At 32.3% G+C, this 24,501-nt stretch overlaps 2 protein-coding genes across 4 annotated transcripts in view; one reads left to right on the forward strand and one right to left on the reverse strand.

Moving 5' to 3' along the window:
* LOC126874616 (dual specificity calcium/calmodulin-dependent 3',5'-cyclic nucleotide phosphodiesterase 1-like) overlaps window positions 1-24,501 on the forward strand; it is a 101,183-nt gene that overhangs the window by 55,897 nt on the left and 20,785 nt on the right. For both annotated transcript variants that reach the window (XM_050636881.1, XM_050636873.1), the window contains exons 2-4: window positions 22,408-22,563; window positions 23,128-23,338; window positions 24,287-24,400. In XM_050636881.1, coding sequence (XP_050492838.1) covers window positions 22,408-22,563; window positions 23,128-23,338; window positions 24,287-24,400 — 481 coding nt within the window. The remainder of the gene's footprint in view (window positions 1-22,407; window positions 22,564-23,127; window positions 23,339-24,286; window positions 24,401-24,501) is intronic.
* LOC126874640 (alpha-glucosidase-like) overlaps window positions 1-24,501 on the reverse strand; it is a 103,735-nt gene that overhangs the window by 5,271 nt on the left and 73,963 nt on the right. The window contains exons 1-4 of one of the 2 annotated variants that reach the window (XM_050636918.1): window positions 8,928-9,072; window positions 8,489-8,661; window positions 5,320-5,657; window positions 2,802-2,927 (exon numbers count right to left, since the gene is read on the reverse strand). The exons of the other annotated variant lie outside the window; for it this stretch is intronic. Coding sequence (XP_050492875.1) covers window positions 2,802-2,927; window positions 5,320-5,657; window positions 8,489-8,657 — 633 coding nt within the window. The 5' untranslated portion in view covers window positions 8,658-8,661; window positions 8,928-9,072. Of the gene's footprint in view, window positions 1-2,801; window positions 2,928-5,319; window positions 5,658-8,488; window positions 8,662-8,927; window positions 9,073-24,501 lie in introns of those variants that run through there. 2 annotated transcript variants of the gene reach the window in all.

A 24,501-nucleotide genomic window follows, 5' to 3' on the forward strand; every position in this document is an offset into this window, starting at 1 on the left:
CATCCGATAATTCGATTGATTGTGTTCGTTTCTACCTTTGTACCAATACATTTCCCCGGTATACTTTTATTATTTCTGATTCGCATGACTATTCATGAGTTCAAGTCTCTACACGTTATATTACATTACTTCTATGTTCGTATGTACTTTCGGTACTTCGGTAAATTTCTCCCAATTTATACGTACTCGTAACGTTTCTATAACAAAGATGTCGGGTTCGTTAGATTTCCGCGCTAAAATGTCAATATCGTACTGTTAGACTCTACAAGTAATCATAGGTGAAAGATATAGTAACGTATGGTTGATTCGTATTAGTCAATGGTTGCGAAACATATGTCGATATCCGAAAGATTTCGCGGCGAAATTGGTCATGAGTACTTCTATTATAGATTGCCATTTATTGGCTCTCACATAATATTTACGATCGTATCTATTGTTCATGTTTGCTTTCTTTTATATCAAGCAATTCGATCATATTGATCTATTAACAAGTTAACATAAAAATTAGTTTATTTTCGTTAACGTGTATAATTACCTAAAAGTCTTTGAATTTTGAAAGGACAAATAAATAATTTCATGTACGAAAGCTCAATTATAAATTCGTACGTCTGAAGCTAATAAGGATAAATGAGGTTACACTGTAATAAATATTATTTCTTATTCGAATATCATAAATGATCAATTTTTCATTTAATTACAGATGACTGATATTCAGAATATTTTTTAGCGCATAGTTGAAAAACCTAACTGTATAATGTTCTTGTATGTATTCTACAACTTCTTTCTCGCAATCGCGCCGTGTTTCCCCCTTCGGTTCATTTAAATTCGATGAAGCAAGTACCACGTATCCCTCGATTTCGCATATTTTAAGCCATGGTCGTTCAAACCCGACATAGCTATAACATTCGCAACCGTAGTCAGATTTATATTTTGCTGGATAGTGGAACGAGCGGCTTCAGCCCTACTTGAATTTCAACCGTGGCTGACTGAATTTAACCGACCGTGTTTTCGTGATGTCCGTCGAATTTCATCGAACGAATTTGTGCCCATTAAAATTCAAATTTACCGCGGAATTCCGAAAAAAGTCACGAGACATCGCCGGAATCCTGGATGGATTCGGATTTCATACCAAGTTCAAATATTTTTTCAAAGATTTTCTGTCGTTTCATGCATGAAAGTAGCGAATACTGAAGACGTTGAGGTATAAACGACTCATGAAGCTAATTAGAACAATTACCACATATTATACCTTTACCTACGTGTATTATGTGAAGCTGTTTGAAGTTTAATTAGCAATGCGATGGGACACGACTATCGTGATTGTATATGGCGAAATTTTAGATCAATTTGGAAATGCATACGCTTAATAAAATATATATTTGAAAAATTTCTGATTAAAAATTCCTAACATTAATCATATTCTCTGATAAATTAAAATATGACCAAATATTAAATACTAACAGGAAACATGCAATAAAGATGAAAGAGAAAGGATTTGCTAATTCTATTGAAATGACGTAGACGTCATGAAATTCCACGATGTTGACGAACTGTGACTCATATTCCTTAGAAATCGGTTCGGTTCGTTCGATAAAACAATCGGGATCACGTTGAACCAATGGGTAGCACGTCGAAGCAACGAATATCTTTATTTCTCATCATTTTCTTGTTTTCGAGTGATCGTGCTTCGAAAAACCAGCAACTTCGGCTGAAATGATTGAAGGTTCGGTATTGTCTCGTGGGAAATGATAAAATCAAAGCGGGTAATCGATATCTGTTTGACCGTATCTTGGTCCTTGATTCATTACGATGTTAATTGTTAGGTCTCCGGTTAACGGTTAACGATGACGTTGAACGAGATCTATCATTGTCGTAAATTTGCCAGGCATTAAAACAACGATAAAAATAAAAAGGAGAGAATAGAAGAGCAAAAAACGGAAAATATGTTTGAGGATAAGATCGTCGAGTCGTGTTAAGTTCGTACAATCTTCATACTTGACACACGAAGCATCGTTCGAAGAGATTGGAAACAGCTCGTGTTTATCGTGTACAGACGGAATTTATTTCCCTCTTGTTAACAGTTCCGCGTAATTCATTACTTTTACGAATTTAAGATAATACGATAAAGAGAAAATCCGATATTGTAGCTTCGATGATGCAACATAGATATCACTATCTATAAGTAAATATAGTCATGAAAACGTACATAATAGAAAAACTTCTTATAACTATAAGTATCGATAAAGTGGATAAAAAATGTCTCTATCGGTATAACAACTTCTGTTACAACAAAATCCATTAAAATTATTACAAGTGTAAGAGATAATGGGGTAAACAGATAATGGGAAATTTACTCAGATTTAAACGTAGGTTTAAGGGAAATTACAGACAGTCTATAGTAGCCTACAGTCTACATCTACAGTAAGAGAGACACAGTCTTATTCTGTATCATAGACTACATATAGTTCAATTAAAAAAAAATATATTCTTCTTGTTAAAACTATATTTCAACAAAAATATTGGATAAATTCGCGTTAAATTTGTTTTGGAAGTTGAACGTGTTGGAAATTTTGTATTTCGATGTGTTTACTTCGTTCCAAAATAGTGTTCAACAAAGTTAAAATAAATACTATTAATTCAACTAAAGATATCTGTGATTAAAATTAAAAAAAGATATGTAAATCCTAGTGAAGAATATCGTGATTACTTTAGTAACCGAGAATACTTTATCAACAAGTTCAACAATTTTACCTATAACGATAGATTTAAATAGAACTACGTACTTTTCAAACGATACTCACATGCATCTCCTGTACCACTTGTGGATTAAAGAAGTCCAGATCAGGTTGTTCCTTTGAGAATTGATGCAGATAATACGCCTTACGTTCATCTCGCCATTCCCACATTGAATCACCGAAAACGCTCACCTGCGCGAGAATATGTGTTTGTAAATTTGCAAAGTGCATAGAGGATGAACAAAGATTGCATAAGCTCTTACCACGTTGTGTCGAAACGAGTCGTCAAAAAATTGTTTAATTAAGTTAAATTAAGTGTAAAAAGTAATTTAAATATTTCGAGCAACACCGTGAACATCATAGCCTTCAGCTATGATGCGAGCTTGCCTTTTTCAGAACATGAAATTACATTTTTAAACAAAGATGGAATTCTAAATGTCATACTTGACGAAATTTCCGAATCGCAGTTTGAAAGTACAGCGAATTAAAAATTCTGGTCAATATTACTTTCAAAATTGTTACAGTGATAGATCAGTGGCATTGTACGATCGTAACGAACATTATCGGGAACTTGTCGTTAAAATTGATTATCGTAAAGTTGATCGTTCGAAAGTAACTAGATATTCGTGCCATTGAAGTTTCAAATGCCTAACAAAAGAAAGATTTAATTGTCAGTTTCAATTTCTACGTTGTTTGACTATTTTTATCTCGAAACGAGACACGGCCATTAAATTTTATAACTGCAGGTAACAGCGATACCAATCGATTTGTATCAGTTTTGGTTGTTGTTGAATGATCTTTTCTGGTCGATAACGACAGAATAGAAACGACTGGTAGTTTAATTGAATTCATTCTGCGTTTACAAGCGAAGAAGAAATGTAAATTTCGACGAAAAATGCATTGCTTACGCGATGAAACGATGTAAACAGATCTTTTCACGAGGAAATAACGAGCAACGCGTAGGTACAAAAATTTCTGCAGACTATCGCCGCGCAACATTGTTTTGATATTTTACCATTTCTGTTCCGAGGTTCTTGATATGCAGTGTACTATTTCATACTCTTCACCTACTACGAGTCTACCATAAATCGCGAAATCTTTGGAAAAGTTTCGCTACAAACTTATGAAATTGTCGGCCATCATTTCTACTGTCGCTTCTACTTCCATTTTTCTCTGCCTTCTCAAGATCATTTATATTCAGCTATTCGAAAACTTCTTTACGTTTTTGACAGTGAATATATTCTACGCTGTATTTAATAGTATCGAAAGGGAATTAATTATTACGAATTTTTACCAAATATCAAAATATTAATTTTAACCAAATAGTACTCTTGATTCGGTTCTGAAATTGATTAATTAGAAATGTTTCGTTTAGCCTTTACTGACACAATCAATTTCGCTATGAAGTTTCCGAGCAACCAAATAATATCAAAGTTTCATCTCAATGAAATTGTTAAAAGTAATTATCCTCTAACTTTAATAGATCGTGACAAGACATTCTCACATCGTAAAGTCCATTTCTAAATGAAGTTATAACATATTTTCACCTCTGTTGCAAACATGGAATGAGTGCACTCTATCTGAAACTTTTATCGAGTGTACTTCAAGTTCATTCCTAATCATAAGAAACGCTGCAGATCGGCAAAACTTTTTGACCAAGAAAGTACAAAGGTTTTTTTTATATCTTTTTATGTATATTTTGTCCCGTACAGTTACTAACATTGCAAACATTTTTTTTTTTAAATTCTTCGTTACACGAATCGTACAAAATGTCTCATGAATATTGTTTGCGCGGAAGTAATAGGCGTATCGACGACTGTTTCACGTGAAAATATTTCGACCGCGTTAATTAACGAAGAATGCGACGCAGAAAAATTCGAGAACATGCTTCACTGTATTTCTATTGAAATAATATTAGATAACTATTTATGGGGCAAGCCAATGGGGCAAGTATAAAACCGAGATACGTCGGAACGCGAAATATGTAAATACTAACAATTTAATTTTTTTCGAGTAATTAAAGCGGCTCGAGCATCGAGCAACGAATACCGGCAGTTGTATTTCACGAAAATTACGGGCGCAAAGGTAAGTTTTAAATTGAAAAGTCTGAAACGACGCGACGGGTGTGTTTAAAATTCAACGGGTATTATATCATTATGATAATAAGAAGAAAAAAAACCAGATGGTAAATAATGATAGTCAATATTACTATTCACAATGGTTGTAAATAACTTAACTATAGCATTATCACAAAACAATAATGTTGAAAATGACAACGTGATTTCGTGCTCGCCATTCATATGCAGATGCGTTAGTTATAAGAAATAGTAACTAGAATAGATAGACTTAAGATGCCTTTTTGTTTTTATCCTTAGTTTTTGTAAGCGCGTGCAATAAAGGTTTTTTTGGCTCAGAACGATGTGATAGATTTATCCATTCAATAAGATAATAACTATTGTGATCCTACCTCTGAGTATAGAAATAACAACAAATAATATTCAAATAAAATTTGCGTGTTGCCTATTTGATCCATCGTAGTTTTTGAGGGCTGAAGAACGTTTTAAGTAATTTAAATTGCACTTACCCAATTGGATGGTGGGACACGGGTGCCATTTTCCAATACTTTTCCTGGATGCCAGATATAATAATCACTGTAAGGTTTAATTCCCTTCAAGCTCTTCTGGAACCATTCGTGCTGATCCGACGTGTGGTTCGGGACGAAATCCAGTAAGACCTTTATACCCACTTTGTGCGCTTCTCGGATCAGGTCTTCCAAATCCTTTATAGTACCAAATGTGGGGTAGATGTTCCGGAAATCTGAGATATCGTAACCGAAATCTACCATAGGGCTGCTAAAAATGGGCGATAACCAAATTATGTCAACGTTCGCATCGACCAGATGATCCAACTTCTCTATGACACCTGTAACAGAGAAGATCTCGTTTTCTTGGTCGAACTCTATCGACGAATAAATTATATTCGAAAAGAAGACAATTTGATCGTGTTGAAAATGACAACGTGAGTTCGTGCTCGCTATCCGTATGCAGATGCGTTAGTTATAAGAAATAGTAACTAAAAGATAGTCCTAGTTATAATCGATAGATTTAATCGATAAGCTTAAGATGCTTTTTTGTTTTTATCCCTAGTTTTCGTAAGCACGTGCAATAAAGGTTTTTTGGCTCAGAACGGTGTGATAGATTTATCCATTCAATAAAGTAATAACTATTGTGATAAATTTGATTGTGTAAATTTGATTGAATTATTGACACACAACGATAAATCTGCTACCGTTTTCAAGCTCCTTGCACATAAATGCTTGATACTTTTTGCGAAAAATATTTGATTTCAAGTTTTCTAGAAAGAATTATAAAAGCTACAAGCAAAAAGGTTTCCTCGAGCAGAATTGTTTATAGATAATATACATAAAGATCAATTTCCAATGTTTCCGCAATTCAAGTTACCTTTGAAACATGACATTCGTTAAATGAAACATTGGAAAAATGAAGACTCGACATATCATTTAAGCAGAATGTTTTAGTAACTTTAGGACATTGCTTTTAAGAAAGAAGGAAAATTTAATGAGGATACTTATTAATAACTCAGGTATTACTGATTTCTTTTCGTGTATAAGTAAACATCTACCATGCTTTTACATTATTTCTCTCTTGATTCTTCTTTTCTAACAAACTCTCCACTCTTTTACTATACAGACCTACATCCTTCTGGTCTTGTTATCTGACAGTTGCTCGTTATCAGTGTAGCTTATTTTCCTTTCAAGATTTTTATCCCAAGAAAATATTGTAACAAGAAACATTTCAGTCTACATTTATAATCGTTATTGCTGGTTAAAAAGGAGCTCAGACATACTGAAACAAATTTATCTCAAATTTAAGTTACAATAAAATGTTAAAGTTTATGAAAACAATGTAGATTACTCAGATACCTAGAATAAGAAGCTGAGCTTTGTAGAAAAATATAATACGATTATCTATCGCTTCGTGAATTGAAAATTATCCCAAATATGCCTAAATTCTTTGATGATTTTCAATTATTATCCTTTCCTCTTCGTTTGTAGTCTAAATTCGATATGTCGATTAAATTCTAGTCTTGGTGTTGATCATTTTTGAAATTTTTTTTACGTCATTGAATTCTTCATTCGATAGCAATAAACTTTTTCTCGAAATAATATCTTCGTTGAATTATCAGAATCAGCTTAAATATCGTGACAACAAATAAAAATAAATAGAACAAAAAATTAACGCGGAAAAATATACGTCGAAGTTTCATATATGTAACATTTCATTTAGGAAAATAAAAAGAGAACGTGTTCGTTAAATTTCAACTAACGGGAACTTGAAAATTATTTTCCAATGACGTCGCTTGCGACATTAACTCAGAGAGGTGTAAATCTTTCGTAATGGCTGGAGCATTACAAAAAGGCTGAAACTCTTTTCCGGAACACGTCGCTCTTAAGCCGCGTCAAAGCGACCAGAAGAGGCGAACGCAACGGAAGTTTCGTTAAAATTTATTTTCGCGTTTAAGCGACATTAACTTCTTCCGCAGAGTTCTCCACGTGCGATTGTCGCGCTTCACTTTCCTTTTTCTCGGCTAACGTTTGCATTTTTAGATTTCCTTGTTAATTACATCCGTACCGTACTTGTCTTTGTTCCTTGTGGTTACATAATCGCGCGAACAAATCGAAAGACGACGCAAAAAGGAAAAGCAATTATGCATCTGTTTACGAGCCGTGACATGTAGATCGACCGCGTAACAAAAGTTTCGCCTTCGATTATCCTTTGTAACTAGGGGTACATTCTCTGACTAAAAAATCATTTCCTACGATTACAACAGTTAGATTTCATTTTCGCTTAGGTAGACTTATTTTTACTATAGTAGTAAAATAATACAAAGTTCAATAATCGAGGCTTTTTGAGAAAATAAATTACTAGTAAATACTATTAGTTAATTTCACAAATTCTACCTTGTAAAATTATATATATCGAACAAACGATACTTATTATGTGACCACAAATTTTTAATTTTATCTATATATAATAAAATGATCGACGTATACTTGATTATGATTATATACGTAATAATAAACGGCTTTCTATACTCTTCTAATATTTTCATAATTACGTATTAACATTGAATAATAATAAGTCGGCGAGAGATAGAAAAAGAATTTTCACTTTTTTGAATATACAACGATGCACCGAGACAGTACCACTGTATCCATCTTCTAAATGGAATTTTATAATCTTTTGTTAATCATTCGATAAAATTTTTAATTCCCTAAAAAGAATAAAGTATCGAGGCACTTGGATCGAAAAATGCTTGCTTTTGTAAAACTTTGTAAAGCTTTGCGTACGAGGAACGTATTGTCTTTCATACACTAAATTTCGTGAAATTAAAACTGATATATCTCTTGAACTAAACATCTTTCTGCTCAAGCACCTCAGTACCACTTTTGTAGAGAATCAAAGAATACCTGGTTAATAAAAGATTGTAAAATTCCATTTAAAAGGAGATATTAAGAAAACATGGCAAGGAAAAAGGATCTTATGGCAACGAACATAGAATCTTATCGTATCAGTCAACTTTTCCCTCTACATTTTCTCCTACCTTTATGTACGCCTCTGTATATTAAACAATCAATGGGATCATAAGTAATGAAAGAAAAAGGAACTCGTAATTACAAAATACAAGAACATCTTAAAAACTGAGACTATCAAGAAAAAAGAGGAACGTACCTCTAAGATCACCAACGCCATCTCCATTACTGTCCTTGAAACTTCTGGGATAGATCTGATAGACCGATGCGCCTACCAAACTGTTGCTCAAATATTGTGCGGTCGGTTTCCATGAGTATGAAGCGACCAACGGCAATACCGTTAGGCAGAATACTATTAGCGCCCTCATGTCCCTAAGCACACAAAACGTTGAATATGAAATTAGTCGTCTAATCATTCGCGTGACTTCGAGCTTGGTGCACTCTGCACCACATCGTAAACACGTAGTTCGGTATTCGTAGCGTGATACCGGTTCCGGTTGTTCTCGTGATAAACACGATATATATTGAAGTTTAAATAGTTATTTTTCAGAATAAATTACTTTTTGCAATATGTTGCTTAACAATGTACAATTTGTCGTTTCAATATGGTGTTATTTAGCTTATTTCGAGGTACTCACAGTAATTAAGACACGATCGATTATGTCCGCCTGGAATATTTCGCCAGCGTTATAACGATCGACTGTGATGTAGTGCAGGATAGCTTCCCTTTTATACCACTTCTTGTTATGTAACGCATAATTGTCTAGAGTTTCAGTGGCAGGGTACACACATTCGACGATCAATCGTCCTTGTTAACTTTTATCGAAACGTGGTCGATTTGCTTTTCGTCTGTGGAAACGTCATCTTATCGTGGAAACACACATTTCGTCAATTAGTGAAGTAAGTAAGAATATCCACACGATCTATTTAATAAAATGTTTAGAATGTAAACTTCATACGATAAAAGGGTCGGAATTTCTCTTCATTTTCTTTGTATTGCAACGAAAATGTCCAAACATAATTTACTTATACCGCCAACCAATAAACATTACGATTAGGATTGGGACACCTATTGGATACATTTATTGGAAAATCCTGGAAAATTGTACTTGTATTTACTTAATATTTCACGTTTTAAGTAATAGCAGAGCATTATCACTACTTTTAGTGCTTAGTATGCGTAACAATAGGAGTTTTGAATAAATATCCGTAGTCTATTATTAATAGTTCTATTTGAATACGAACAAAATGTGTGGTTTAATCAGTGTTTGCGTTGCTTTTAAAAGCAAGCGTTAAAAATATTCGTATAATACCGATGCTTAAAATCTTGTTTGTAGAAGGACGATCTTTGACAAGACCATCAATTTATTTTCAAAGTAAAATGTATTTAAATCACTGTTTTGTCCGATGAAAGAGCATACTAATTTAAGAGACAAACCTGCAATTTTAATGTCGAGAGTATTATTATTTCCCATAATATTAAATTTAAGAAGCTTGTTACATCAAAGTGCACACCTATTATGAATATTAAATATAAAAAATATACGTTTTCTAAATGAGATTTTTAATTTACTACGATATTAGTATTACAAAAAAGAAATGCGGCATAAAACCATACACAGCTGTAATAACGGAAGATCAGATAACAAGAAACATAATAAAGTACCTTAAAGAAATAAATATATTCTCCAAAATATAAATAGATTTTAATATAAAATATAGTAGATTTTAAATAGATTTTATCTATTTTCCATCTATATTCATTGATATTCAATATTCTACCTACATTCGATACAACAACCCATTAAATGTTTTTTTAATCTTCTTATTATGATCGCAAAGATTATGTTAATTGTAGGAATATTCACATATTCTAAAATATAAGTATATGTAAACAAAAAAAAAAAAAAAACTAAAAACTATGAATTTTTTATGCATATGTACACATAAATCTGATCTGAATATATTTCGTACTATAGACATCCAAATATTATTATCGTACGATCAAATTGTAAATCAGTTAATTAGCATTTATGATACGCGATGGTCTGTGCGATTCGAGAATTTCGTCAACATAAATTGGAACGACATTAAGATGAGGATTACCAATAGCATCGCGAAATACATTAGAACTCATTGATGTATGCGATGCGTTAGCAGCTCCACGCATGTTCTGTATTTCTAATAAGACAATTCAGGATTTAAGAGAATCCCGATTATTTATTATATTAGCACCGTATGTCAAGTCATAAATTTAGATTCGAGAAATCATAAAATCTTAAAACCTAATTCGCTGTAGAACTCACCAAGTAATCGATATGTTAATTCTATTCAAATTAGAGTTTTATCTTTTTTCAATTTTATGAATTATGTCTTTCGTTCTGTCGACGACGAAGAAAGGAAAGGAAAATTCATACAGGTGGCAATTAATTCTGTAAATACGGTATCTTAGAAAAATATTATTATTCGATAATATTTCGCTTACAAGTTGTTTTCGCTATTAATTAGAGATAACATCTCAAAGATAGGCAATTGTCAAAAAGAAGAGTACCTTTCGACGACGTTGTTCAGAAATTGTGTTAAATATTTTAGTATCGATAACGAACTTATTCGTTTAATTCATTTAAACTTGACATATACATGATATTATCTCTAAAAGAAGATAAAATTGCAAAAGGGAAATTGGTAAATTTTTCATTAAATTCATTAAATTTTTCGTATTACAAAGTCGCAAGAGTCATATTTCGTAACGAAATATTATTATCGCCTTCTGACGATAATAATCGATATTAATAAATCGATGATAATAATTTCGTTACGAAATATGACTCTTGCGATTTTGTAATACGAAAAATTTACGTTACGAAATATTATTATCGTCTTCTAACGATAATAAACTTTATTTTCATTCTTCGCGTGGGTTGATACAATTATGAAACAACGAATTGGATATATAACGTTTTAATGATACAGTTAATTAGGTAGCTAACACTTGGATATCTTTTATATCAATTGTGTTAATCTCGCTATTTCGATTATAGACAATGTCTCGTAATGTTCATACTTATCGTCAACGCAATTATATTCTGTAATTGTCTCACTTTTCTCTTGTCGAATTTTAATTTGCCAGTATTTCATAACAGTAATGCTTTTGTGTTGTACGAAGTACTTCAGGAACAAAGAAATAACATATCGCTTTTCGCTTACTAAATTTTGCACTATACATAGACAAGTAGCCTTACGCTGTATTTGTGTTCATTATGTCCTTCCTTACTATTTAACATATCCAACTGACCGTATTAGAGGTACTTTTAACGATAAGTTAAACGTTGCTTTCCAACAATTTGTCTGTTATCTAAATTACAAAATGTAATTCTGAAGAATAAACATATATGGAATTTACGGTACATTAATTATTACTTTTCAGTAACTTATCTATTCGTACAGAATATCTTACTTACCTGTGTAACATAATTGTTCATATATTATTTATGTTTTCATAGCACGAACATTGTTTAAGATTATTCGGAATTTTTTCAGTATGTTTACAAGATCAGTTAAAGAACACTCGTGATCATATTAAAGTTACATTGGATAATACCTTAGCTTGAACTGATAAAACATCGAAGAGCATGCTGATCTTCGTGTAAACGTGTAATCTGATACATTTAGAAAAGAATTACGGATCATGGCGATCAAATCTGTCTAATACTATATAAACATTTGCTATCACGATTAAATCGCACGAACTTAACGAGATTTTCTAGATAATAATTCTAATAAGTGTCACATATCTATGTATGCACATATGTACCAAACTATTATGCACGTAGATAGAATGTCTAGTTCTACGTAGACTAGATATATAGAATATATACCTAATTTCTTACATAAATAAACGTACATATACGAACGACGTGTAGTTTGGTACAAATATTTGCAAGCAACAATTGGATTATGCGTACTGATTGTGTAAGTACATTTTGTATAACTGTATGCGAACCACCAGAGACATCCACACAAAAGCAATACCCTCAAAAGTCCTCGCTTAACTATCTCGCCCATACAAATACCTTCTCTGACCTGACCTTTACTGTCCAGCGTTTAGTGTGTGCAGATGCTTTACCGATAAGCGTACTAGTCGTACGAAACGCAGCTTCGTTTCATTTTTTTTATCTTTGTGATTCCTCCTTTTTCTTTCTGCGTTACGAAGCTATATATTGTTTAATTTCATCGTTATTTAATCTCGTAAATGGACCGCGGATAATTTTGCAAATTCATATTTTCGTAAATTTTATAATTAGAAAAAAGAAAAAAAAGAAGAATGGAACTTCAATTGAAGTGATACTTGTATTATGCCTGTGTTATTAATTGCCAACACTCCCCTGAACAAAACGAAAATTACATAGTTGATAATTGGAGATGGAACGTCAGTGTCATTACCGAGATCAATTTAGCATGATAACAGAGGAACAAAGGCTTAATAGATGTTATGAACCTGCACAACACATCAATCCTTTACACCAACGACAAAAGGAGTATCCAACAGGCTGTTCATAGCTTATTTACCTTAGCTGTGAGCCTGCTTAATCGAACTGTACGAATGGAGAATTAATTAAACTAGACGCTTTGTCTGCAGTACCCAAAAGACGTCACAATAATAATTACTATTTAGTCACGAGTCATGACTCAACGCGAATGACAAATAATCGAACTTTAAGTCTGCCCCGTGAATAATGACTCATATTCTAAGAAAACAAATAGCTGGAAAAAGAATTGAAAGTTAAAATTGAGAAATATATTGAATACAATGTTGTAGGTTTTCTGATTTTTACGTTATTTAGTGATTTAAAAAAGGTGTACTTCGATATAACTTTTGAAGTTGTATTAAAGTACACCTTTCTAAGGTATAACTTCAAAAGTTATATTAAAGCTGGAAAGAGAATCACCCTATTCGATGATATTTTAGCAATATCGTATTTATGACAGTGTATGTACAAAACTATAGACCAATTTATGTCATGTGTGTCGACGTCGATAATTTTACCATAATTGCGTAACCATAATCGTGTTTCAGTTAAGTCTTAATTTAGTTTGTTTAATCTTAGTTCATCTATTGCAGATCGTTGGCCACATTTTTCAACTAAAAAGGTAGGCATTGAACGATTTGAAAACTTCCGGCCTCTTAAAGGATATTGACTTTCTAATTTTGAAATTGACGGAGATCGATCAATATTTTTTAACGTCTATACTTAAGTCTAAAAGTTTTGAACATGGAAAACTCAGAGAGCTGATATATTTAAGAAATTTGTTAAATCTCACGAGTTTCCCAGTTTCATAAACTTCAGGATTTACGACAGAAGGTCTACGAAACAGGAATGAGAGAAAATAACCTATCTTCGACCCCGCTGCTTAAATCTTCGATCGTCAGGCGCCGAGATTGCGGGACAATGCTCGGTCTGCTCCGTGGTAAAGCCAAGCATTCGCGTATCACCCGAAGCGGTAAGATACGCCACAGACCACCACAATGACCTAGCAATGTCTTGGACAACCCGAGATCGTGGAACCGCAAGCTCACTATCTACAGAGATGCGGAAACCACTTTATATAACTCAGAAGTCGTCAGACGCATCAGTAACCATCCCTATCCATGGAAGTTTGAAATCTATGATTTAGTAGCTTGGTAGTCTTGGAATCTACACTAAACTAAGATCACACAAGAACCTATGGTAAAGAAAGTAACAGGTTACCTTGAAGCTATAAAACCTGCTTTACACAACAACATCTATGAGGCTGTAGAACCTTCAACTTTATCGTGTCGTGAAACTCGCCATAATTAATCCAAGAAGCCTGTGATCTCAGAATTTATTACTTAGAGTTAAAGGACATAGGGCGTGGTTACATACGGTCTTCAAGATGAAAAATCCGCCTGAAATAAATCTAAGAACGTAGTATTTCGAGTTTCACTATAGCAGAATTCCGATTTTCCGAACGTTCGACTCGAAAAATATCAGCTAATAAAAGAAAACAATATACTTAACTATATCGTATAATATATAATACACTTAGAATCTGCACCGATATACGTACATGCATCGTTCAAATTTTCAAGAACTGCGACTGAAACATTTATTATGCCTCACGCTGATCGTACATCATAGCATCATTGATAGCTTGATCTCATTATCCGTCTAGATTTCAGATTAATAATTGATGGATACATTGCTCGATATTATTTGGCAAAATGATTGCTATTTAACTTTAGAATATCTCGTGACGATTATGATTATTATTACAGGGGATTAATAGTAATCCTTTTAGCACATTACTGATGTATCTTCTATGGATACACAGTCCCACACGGTTATGGCGCCAACATTTGTCCATCGATGAATAATCAAATTTGCATTTTGATTACAAGCCACATGTTTCAGCTATTTGAAATGGTTTGCTTTATAAATTAAACTTCCAGCGAACTGTCGTTGTGATCAAAAAGTTAACGTATTCTTTTAGTATAGTATTTAGAAAAACAGAAATTGTGATGTTTGCAGTCATTTTTTTTATTAAAATATGGATTTTATTGTCCGTAATTACATCCTAAGCGATGTAAGAGGAAAATTAGTACCGGGAAATGTTTGCGAAAGAAAGATTTGAACGGTGACTTTTTTTAATCAGAAACTTATTTCAACTCGCTGTTGTGATTAACTCTTAAGAAATATAAGAAAAAATTAGTGAAACGAAATATTTATATAGGAAAGTTCACAACGATTATCTCTCCTATTAATTACAAATTTATTTCAATTCATTACATGGTGTATTCATATTACACCATGTAATGAATTGAAATAAATATATACAACCTGCCAGTTGTTCTACTTTAAGCAGCTTTATATTAAAATTGCCCAGACTTAGTTTCCATGTGATTGTAACAGGAATACGACGTTATTGAGGTCGGTTGAAAGTTACATAGAACAGGCGTAATTAGTTAATCTCATTCGCCGTGTCTGTGAAGCATGGTTTGTCTATGGCTATGCGAACACCACGTAATAAAGCCTAACATATTACTTGTAAATTATCTTTTATTGCGTAACAGTGATTCATACTGAAATACGACTAACAGCTGTTTTATTAACCCCTATAATGCTCTGTGACTTGAAAGTCACGCATGCATCGTCCATGTGCTTTGCAAACAAGATAGGGCTTTACCTTTTACGATTGTTATTTTAATATATTTTGCGTTACATCTCTTCCACATTAATTTCTTCTTATTTCTTTTTGTCATTTTTCTTCAATACCTATCAACACTCTTTGATATCGTAAACACCTAATCTATCAAAAAATATTGTCTTATATTAATCGTCTTATTTGTTCGATTCAATATCTTTGATAATTCTTCTAATACAGTAAAAAATATTTCAAACTTAAAGCATGAATCAAACATAAACTTCAAACTGGAGATGATCAAACTGAAATTTATGCGTTTCAACTTTTTCATCGTTATATGTATTGTTACTATTGCTTGTGTATGTATATATGTATTAAGTTTCTCATTAAAATTTTTATCGGTCTCGTTTCATTAATCGCTGGAAACCGGACCGCGATTGAAAATCATCATAATGGAACTACCTGGTCGAAATATTAAAGTCGCTAATATCGGTCGCTAAATTTTTGTGGTACAGTTGATATTCTTGCATTCTATTCAGTGTGGGACAATGCATAGTGTTATTTAATGTTATTGAGTTATAAACTCAATTCTAATCCCGTTAACAAAATTGTGCTGTCAGTTTCTATTCGTACTGGCAATAAATAAAATGAAATTTCCATAAAATTGCATTAAAGGAAAATATTATACAGGAGCATGAAATTAATATGTAGATGGATTTGACAAGCTCTACGTATAAAATCAATTGTGTTTATATGGTTCCCTCTGTAATCGACGTTTGCAATCAATGTCAAAATTATTACGTATTTACGTATACTTATTTTTAAATACTTCTATTACTTTTAATCGAATAAAAATAATTTCAATCTTCCAGTTGCTTTCAGTATTTGATATCTCTTTTTAAAAATCATAGGGATAATATAATCTTTATTATGCAATAACAATATTGTAACACACTTGGCAATTCTATTATGTAATAATAAGAGGAAATAATTTCCATCGTCTGATATTATTGACCTCTGATATTATTAATATTAAATTTCTTTTTATATTTACTTGTATCGGTTCGATTGCTTGCCTGATATGACAACTGAATAATGGCATTGAAATATAATACACATTTATATCTCTATTTATTTTTACATATCTCCCGTTTGTCATGCTTCAATCGTAGTGTAATACCAAATATGAAGCACAAGGTATGAGATACGATAAATAAAATACATGAGCTAAAACGTGAAAAGTATGTCGTTCGAAACGCTGCGCTGTTGGAAATAATAATTAATTTTCAACTACACAGGCAACGTTGTATTTACCTGCCAAGCAAGCAAAATTCGATAAAGCTTCCTTTATCGAACGATGAAAATCCCATGTGCAAAATATCAGCGCACGCATCGCGAGCCTTAAAAACTTTTCGGTTTTACGAGACATTCGGCACTCTCAAGGGACATAAACGCAACTGACGACGATCCATTAAATCGGTGGACAAACAGATGGGGATACAATTTCACAGTCTTCCTCCTGAAACTAAAATTGAACGGTGGAAGTAAAAGCTGTAATAGCTATTTTTGAAAAAATTAAAAAAGAACTTTTTTCCTCGAAAAGATAGTTTGTATGAAGATCAATATCAGTAAATATGAAGGAAAGTGTTATCACGTGAGAGAACATGTTCGTAGATAAATTATACATTTCGATTATCCCATCAGGTAAGAAAATCTGTACTGACACTTACAGCCTTTTTAAAGAAATTAAATAATGGGCTTACATTCTTGCTTAAAATATATAATTCCTTTTATAGTTTTTTGTAATTTTTTATTGTCAAAAGGTCTTTGAAATATTAAAATAAAAATATCGTAAAGCTATATAAAGTAATATAGTACAGGTAATAAATAAGTTTTGTAATAGTTCGTCAATAAATAACATTTTGGTAAACAAAACCATTGTTTACTATAAAATTTTAGTTTCGTCATTTGTAGCCCTATTTATTTCCATTCCAGCACCTTACAATACAATGGATAATTTTATCTGTGTCGGGCAAATTCGTTCGCAGGATGTTTACTAAATTCTCTTCAAAAGGTATAAAGTATAATGCATCACGTTCTAGTTGCACTTTAGTATCCCTTTAGATACAGATTTTTTACACTGTATTTCCAACTAATGAAACGAACCAAGATTTGGTATTATCAAAATATACTTTTATTCAGATAAATGTTTTGTTCCATTTGTGAAATGAATTGTTACTTAATCTTAAATAATATTATTTGAATAATACTGTATTTGGAAACTAAACTGTCTTGACCTTAGACTTGTAGAAAGTAGTCCGTGAAGTCATGTTCACAGGACTATTAGCTGTTTAAAAACAAAACATGAGAATTTTCACACATTTTCGTTCCACAAAATTTATTAGTCAAATATGTAATTATACTCGTGCAAAAATTGTTTGCCTCGATATAAACGACACTTTTCTCAATTCTACGTAATATATGTAGATATGTATACACGTTAACAACAAACGCATTTTCATTTATATTGTCCGCTGAAATAGTAATATCGGTTTAATTAACGTAACACGCCGAAAGCGCAAATTGTTTAGCATAATACAACGACTAAAGTGTTTTCGACGTACACGTTATAGACTGGTTCTACGTGACGCGTCGAGCTTTAAACCAGATTCACTACGTGCCAATGCACTTTTTTAAACCGCACCTTTTGACAAGATCCCTCTGAAGCTGCACCTTTGAAAATTCAATTTCCTCGACTGTAAAAAAAAAAAAAAGAAAATTGGAAAGAAATACTCGTTTTTGTTTAACGTTCATAAAGTGCAAAAACGTATCTTTTACGCGTGCTATGCCGTTGACAATATAATTATTATTTAAGACTTTGTACATTCATATATTACAATAGAAATTAAAAGTGTCCAAAATTTATTGTAATATATCTGTCAAAAATTTTGAATTTTATGCAAAATTTCATCGATCGATAAAGAAAGTAAACACTGGTCAAAAATTGCAATTTCATGAGGTAGAGGGTTGGCCAATAGATACAGCCGATTACTTCATGCTTTTATACGCAAAAAACGACTGCAGAGAAGCGCAAGGTTAGTTTTAAAGTAGAAGTGAAGTGGCCGTCTCAAGAGTCAACATCCAGCAGACAGAATGTCTGGAAACCATCTTACTCGTCTAGAAATCCTTACGTTCAACTCCAACTAGTATAAGTTCACGTTCACATTTTGTCTTTTCTTTCTCTTAATTACTTACAGCAGAGTGATAGATGTGATATAAACAAGTAATGAAGATGTAACGAACGAGTTTACATAAATTAGATTCTATAATAACACCGAAACTAAATGAGCGAAATTATGTTTATTTGAATTTTAGACTTCGTTACATAATCGAATATTTTAATAAAAAATTTATGCGCCTTATATAGATTCGAAAAATTTGTATATATTTTTTCCCTTTCTTCGCAACCTTAAATCACTGTCCAAAAATTTGCAGATCATTTCAATTTTTAATAATTTGTATTTAAAAAAAATTCGAATAAAAAATCATTTCATTTGTAACAAATTCCGATAAGCACTAAACAAATGTCGTCTATTTGGACGCAATTACACGATTTCAATCACCGATACTAACACAGTCAGTATTGAGAACGTGCATTGATTCGTGATAACTGTAACCGAGGATGCATAATAAGTACTATAGAACCACATAATTGTATTTTCATTACACGTGCCGTAACGGACAGAAATTTGCATGGATCCACGATTCATTGGAGCGGAACTTGATCGGGTCACTATCGTCAGCCATGAATCACGAAATTCAAGCGAGCCATGCTGGCGACTCAATCTTGTCGATTTCCAGTTGGTACAATTTATTGAATGCTTAAGTCGAGAGCGACCTACTGCGTCTTTTCAGTCATATGTTTAGATTTAAAAGCAGTTTGTCTTGATCGCTATCGTGGAAACAATTAAATGTATTTATTACGGTTATTTAAGCGCCAATGAAAATTTACGAAACCCTAGAAGAAACAGGACATCGATAGAAATGCGACGTTTAATTGCCGAAAAGTAAATCTTTAAAAGAACTAGATGTTTATATACTTATATTATTGATAGCATATAGCATTTTTCTAAACTACTGCTTGCTTTTTCTATACTATAATTAATTATACGTAACTTGATACATATTTTTTATTGTAAGTACCGAGATAAGGCTGAAACGTTTACAAAATGAAAATAACATAAAGAAATTCACGTGGAAAATCTTCGAAAATGTTTCTTATCATCGAATAAATATTTTTCAGATTCTATAGGATCAAAGGATATCAGGTTACGGGTTATCGATGCTGCTGGTTTAAATTCAGAATTGATTTTAGAAGAGACTGAAAGAATAACTTTCAAACGAAATATTAAATTCAGAATATTCTAAAAATCGCAGAATCCTTCAGCTTATTTTTAACCAGTTTATTAATAGTTTAATAAAGGAAGATGAATTGAATTACATCGTATACACATATAGCGTATAAAATGTTCGCTCTAATTCTATAAATCTTAGCTTCGTAGAATACGCGTCAGCTGTTTTCAAAATCTCATTCAGAACAAGTTATTTCAACTTGTCTATTTAGGCATTCAGTTTCGATAGAGCTGAATTAATAAACGGATACTGGTTTGTATAGAAAATTTCATTGAAATATCGAAAAGAGTTTCGATTCAACTCAATTTTTAGATTTACACGAGATGTAAATTGAAATGGGCACGTTACTCGTTGACCATCGCACAAAAATTAAATCGATGAGGATTATACTGATTATACTTTGAATGAACATCAAAGTTCATGCACTCGTTGAATCAATGTTAGTATGAATCAAGTGTATCAGTATAATTTATTCATATCAAAAAGAATCAACAATCTTTCTGACAATTTCTTGCAAAGTATTAACATAAAGCACTTGAAACAGAAAGAAAAGGAAACTTAATTATCCAAAAATTCCATTTTCCAAACATTCCTGCTTCTACTATTAATATTCTGTTTAAAATTTTCACCTAAAATCCATGGCATGTTCATTTTAAATAACTTTAGACCAGAACCATAATCGTTGGAACTTTTTTAACTTTTTGAGCATTCCTCTTTGCTCTTCTCCGTTTAAAAGAAAGTAAAGCAACCTAAGACGCTGCGATATGTCAGAGCATTTCTCGTTGCTTTCTTTTAAAAGTTTTGGCATCTTCCAAAATTTATTAACAAATTTTTATTAAAGAAACAAGAACGGGTTAGTTGAAAGTAAAATGAGTTCGCGAGAATGACTCTGATTAATTAGAAACGAAGTAAACGTTATTACGAACATGATTGCGAGTTGCACGCTCCGAAATAGTAATACTTAGGTTGATTAGGTATCCGGCGCGATAAAAGTAACCACACGGGAACCTGGAAAAGTAAAACTGTTAATTAGGTACAGGTAATACATCACTAGAAATGACGCTAGAATTTCATTTCATTGATAGCACAAAGTAACAGCGTAAAGCGATTCTATTTTGCAATACGGTAACTCTTTTGCAGCCCTAAAAATAATCCGGTTATAATGATGTTATCAATTTCTTGTGGCGCGATAAATTTCCTCTGTTATCCATTGCACGATTGCACAAAAGAACATTGTATAACAGGAAATTATGCGATATAACATGTTAGATACTTAACACTTAAGATAATTTCTATATCAAAGATAACAAGTGAAATGTCGCTAGCAATTGTAATAATTCAAAAATATTGTAAGATACGATGATGAAAAGAATAGCAGAATGTTTTCTAGATTTAAAATATCTAATATAATATAAAGATTGCTTTAAATTGTTATATTGATTTAAAGCATTATAACATTCTTAAAATGTTCTATCTAGTATTTTTTCATGTTGAAATACGTTGAAATATTTAAAGTTATAAATATTCTAAATTAAATGAAGAAAAAAATGCACAAAGAAAATGACGAAACCTCAAGTTTCCCTAATTTCTATCATATTTCTACCTAATTTTCCCATAACTACTATCAGATGCAATGTGATAGCATTGTAAGCCGAGCACAATTGATTGGACTGCTGCAGGCCTAATTTGTTATCCACAGACATCCAGCACGAATCGATAGCTCTTCCACCGAATTCCGCTATGCGGACCTGTTGTTTTCACGTCTGTTTGATCAATCAATTAGAGTGATTATCCTGACGGTTTGTCGCTTTCGAATGGACTCCGAATTATCCTTACTTCTACTTAATCATCATTCATTCCTCGCGGAAATATTCCCATTAATTATAATCTTCACTGACTTGCTAGAACGTTTTCCTCTTGATACACGCACCGACAATAAAATGTCGTAAATATTCACTTTCATTCACTTTCAATTCTTTTCTTAGTGGCTTGATATCTAAATAATCTATTTTACTTTATCCCTTTTTCTGTACGTGCGATAACTGCTTTAAGATAAGAATATTGTATTATCAAATATCGAAATATCATGAGCAAGAAATTTTCTAATTATTCTAATAATTAGCGCATAATATATAAACTCTTATAGAAGAGAAAAAAAGTAAATAGATCGATATAACATCTTGAAGTAATCCTTCGTTGTTCAATGATAAAATAAAAAATAGTATCTACGAAAAAGGATATTGCGATAATCATAAAATGAAATTTCAATTTTAAAAGTATTAATTTTCCCCGTCTTTAAATCATCGAGGCTACTATACATATGTATGTTATTCCTGAATTATATAAAATTAGCAGCATCTCCCTCTTGTTATCATTTGAAATAATACTACATACATAATCAATAGGCAACAAAACGAAGACTAAACCGAAATAAATGTACCGTTATAAATTGACGATAAATCGATGAAAATTTACATTAATAAATATATGTTACATTAATATTGCATTAGTAGTAATTTATACTTGTTCATTGAATTGCAGTTGCATCTCCACCGGATCGAAGAGTCACGAGAGACGATATTGCAGTGTCCTCACCCGGTGCAACTCCAAACGTTAATGCAACTACAAGCTGCACTAGTACAACGTCGTCTCGATTGCACAACCCTTCCTCGCCTGGTCGGAATGGCCAGCTATCGAGTAAGTGACTCTATAACACGATTGTTGTATAGTATATTAAGACCTTTATAGGATTACTTTATAAGGTTAATAACATCATAGTGATTAAATAACGAACATTTGCAATAAATTTCAATAAATCTTGCGATGTACATAGAAAGTTCCGATGCTTTAAATTGAATCAGAATTTCTATACAAAATCTACACATTTGATAAATTTTATCACATATGTTAGAGTCGTAAATTTCATTCGATCAAGTATATCGATAATAGATAGATTTTTCATTTGGAATACAGCTTACAATTAGTCTCATTGGATTATGATAATTGAATTACGTAATTAATTTCGATATGACTATTTCTATACGCGTAGGAAATTGCGATAAAATATATTTAAAAGTCGTCGTTCGGCCAAGTTTCAACGAAATTTTTATAATCACATTATCGGAGCTCGTGTTAGATCCAGAAAGGAAAGTCATCTTCCTTCAGCGATGATCAAGCGTTTCGAATGTAGAATTTTTTCCTTTGTGGGATGTACGCAGTATCGTGTAATTATTTAATATATTCGTGTCTTTTATGTTCCAGAACAAGGTACATTAACGATAGTACGTCGAAGTTCTGGTAAGAGTAAGAGTATCGGCGGAAGTTTCGAAAGTTCTCCGCCGCCGCACAGTCCTGACACTCTTTCGTCAAGCCAGTCCGTGGACCTTGATGAGATCCTTGATAATGTCGATCTAACGACGGACTCGCTTCCTGCCGTTGACACCCCCGATGCTTGCGACAAGGCTGCTCTCAGGTATGGCTTCCGCGATACTATTTTCCTCTATGCCAGTGTTCTTCCATCCTTTTCGAAGCGTATCTCATATATTTCTGTTCCATCATTTCGTGTCAATTTACATAATTGCATACGTTCGTAAATATCAAAATACATATGGGAAACGAAATAAAATGTAAAAAGCCATTACAGGTAGAATAACAATTGAATCGAGAGGTAAAATAATATTTAACTGAGTACTTAAAAAACATACAAAAATCGCGTCCTGGAAATTGATGGATTTAATTTAGAAGAATTAAGTTGGAATCTAAAAGGAAATAAAAATAGTTCCTTTTTAAGATGATTTCAACATTTTTTCGTTATTTTATTATTTCGTTATTTCAAGAACGCAATTACTAGAATACACGAAGTACGTTTCGATGTAAAATAGAAATGAATTCAATTTCTCTTTTCCATTTGTATGCAGTATTCTTCTGAAATATCATGGTGCGCGGTTAATATAACTACGCATTGTTTCGATGATACAAAAGTACGAATTTCAAAGCTTATTCCCACTCGTGCAAAATATTAAATAACGCAACATTTTTCAAGCTTTTTCAAGCTTTTGTCTAGAAAATGCTTATATATTTTGAAAACATAGCTACGAATTTACGCACACAATCACAACATTGATTTTTATATTGTGTAGAATTGAATTCAAAATATAACGAATTATGACGTGTTACTTGTGTTTGATATCATTATTTTCATCCTTTTTTTATTGTATACGTTACTCGATACGTTGTATGCATTAAGTAGGATCTCTTACTGTGACAAAATATTATATTTTAAGTAGAATTAGACCATCAGGAGCAAAAGAAGATTGATATAATCGTTTGAAATCTTATCTTCTATAACACGGTAAATTTATTAATAGTAATAGTGATTTTCAAATATTTATAACACGTAAAATATTAATTTCTGTTACAGATTGAGATGCTTACTGAGGCAGCTTCAACATGGCGAAATATCTGCAGAATTACTTCAACGAAATTTACACTACGCGGCACGCGTACTCGAAGCTGTCTTCCTCGATGAAACCAAGTAAGTTTCGTTCAGAATGTTAATTGATAATCTCTTCTGTAAATTTCACCTTTAATAATATCGTGTTAGTTGTTTCCGTTATAGCTACATGCAGACCACAA

This window comes from Bombus huntii, chromosome 2 (assembly GCF_024542735.1).
Source record: "Bombus huntii isolate Logan2020A chromosome 2, iyBomHunt1.1, whole genome shotgun sequence".
Classification (NCBI taxonomy): Eukaryota; Metazoa; Arthropoda; class Insecta; order Hymenoptera; family Apidae; genus Bombus; species Bombus huntii.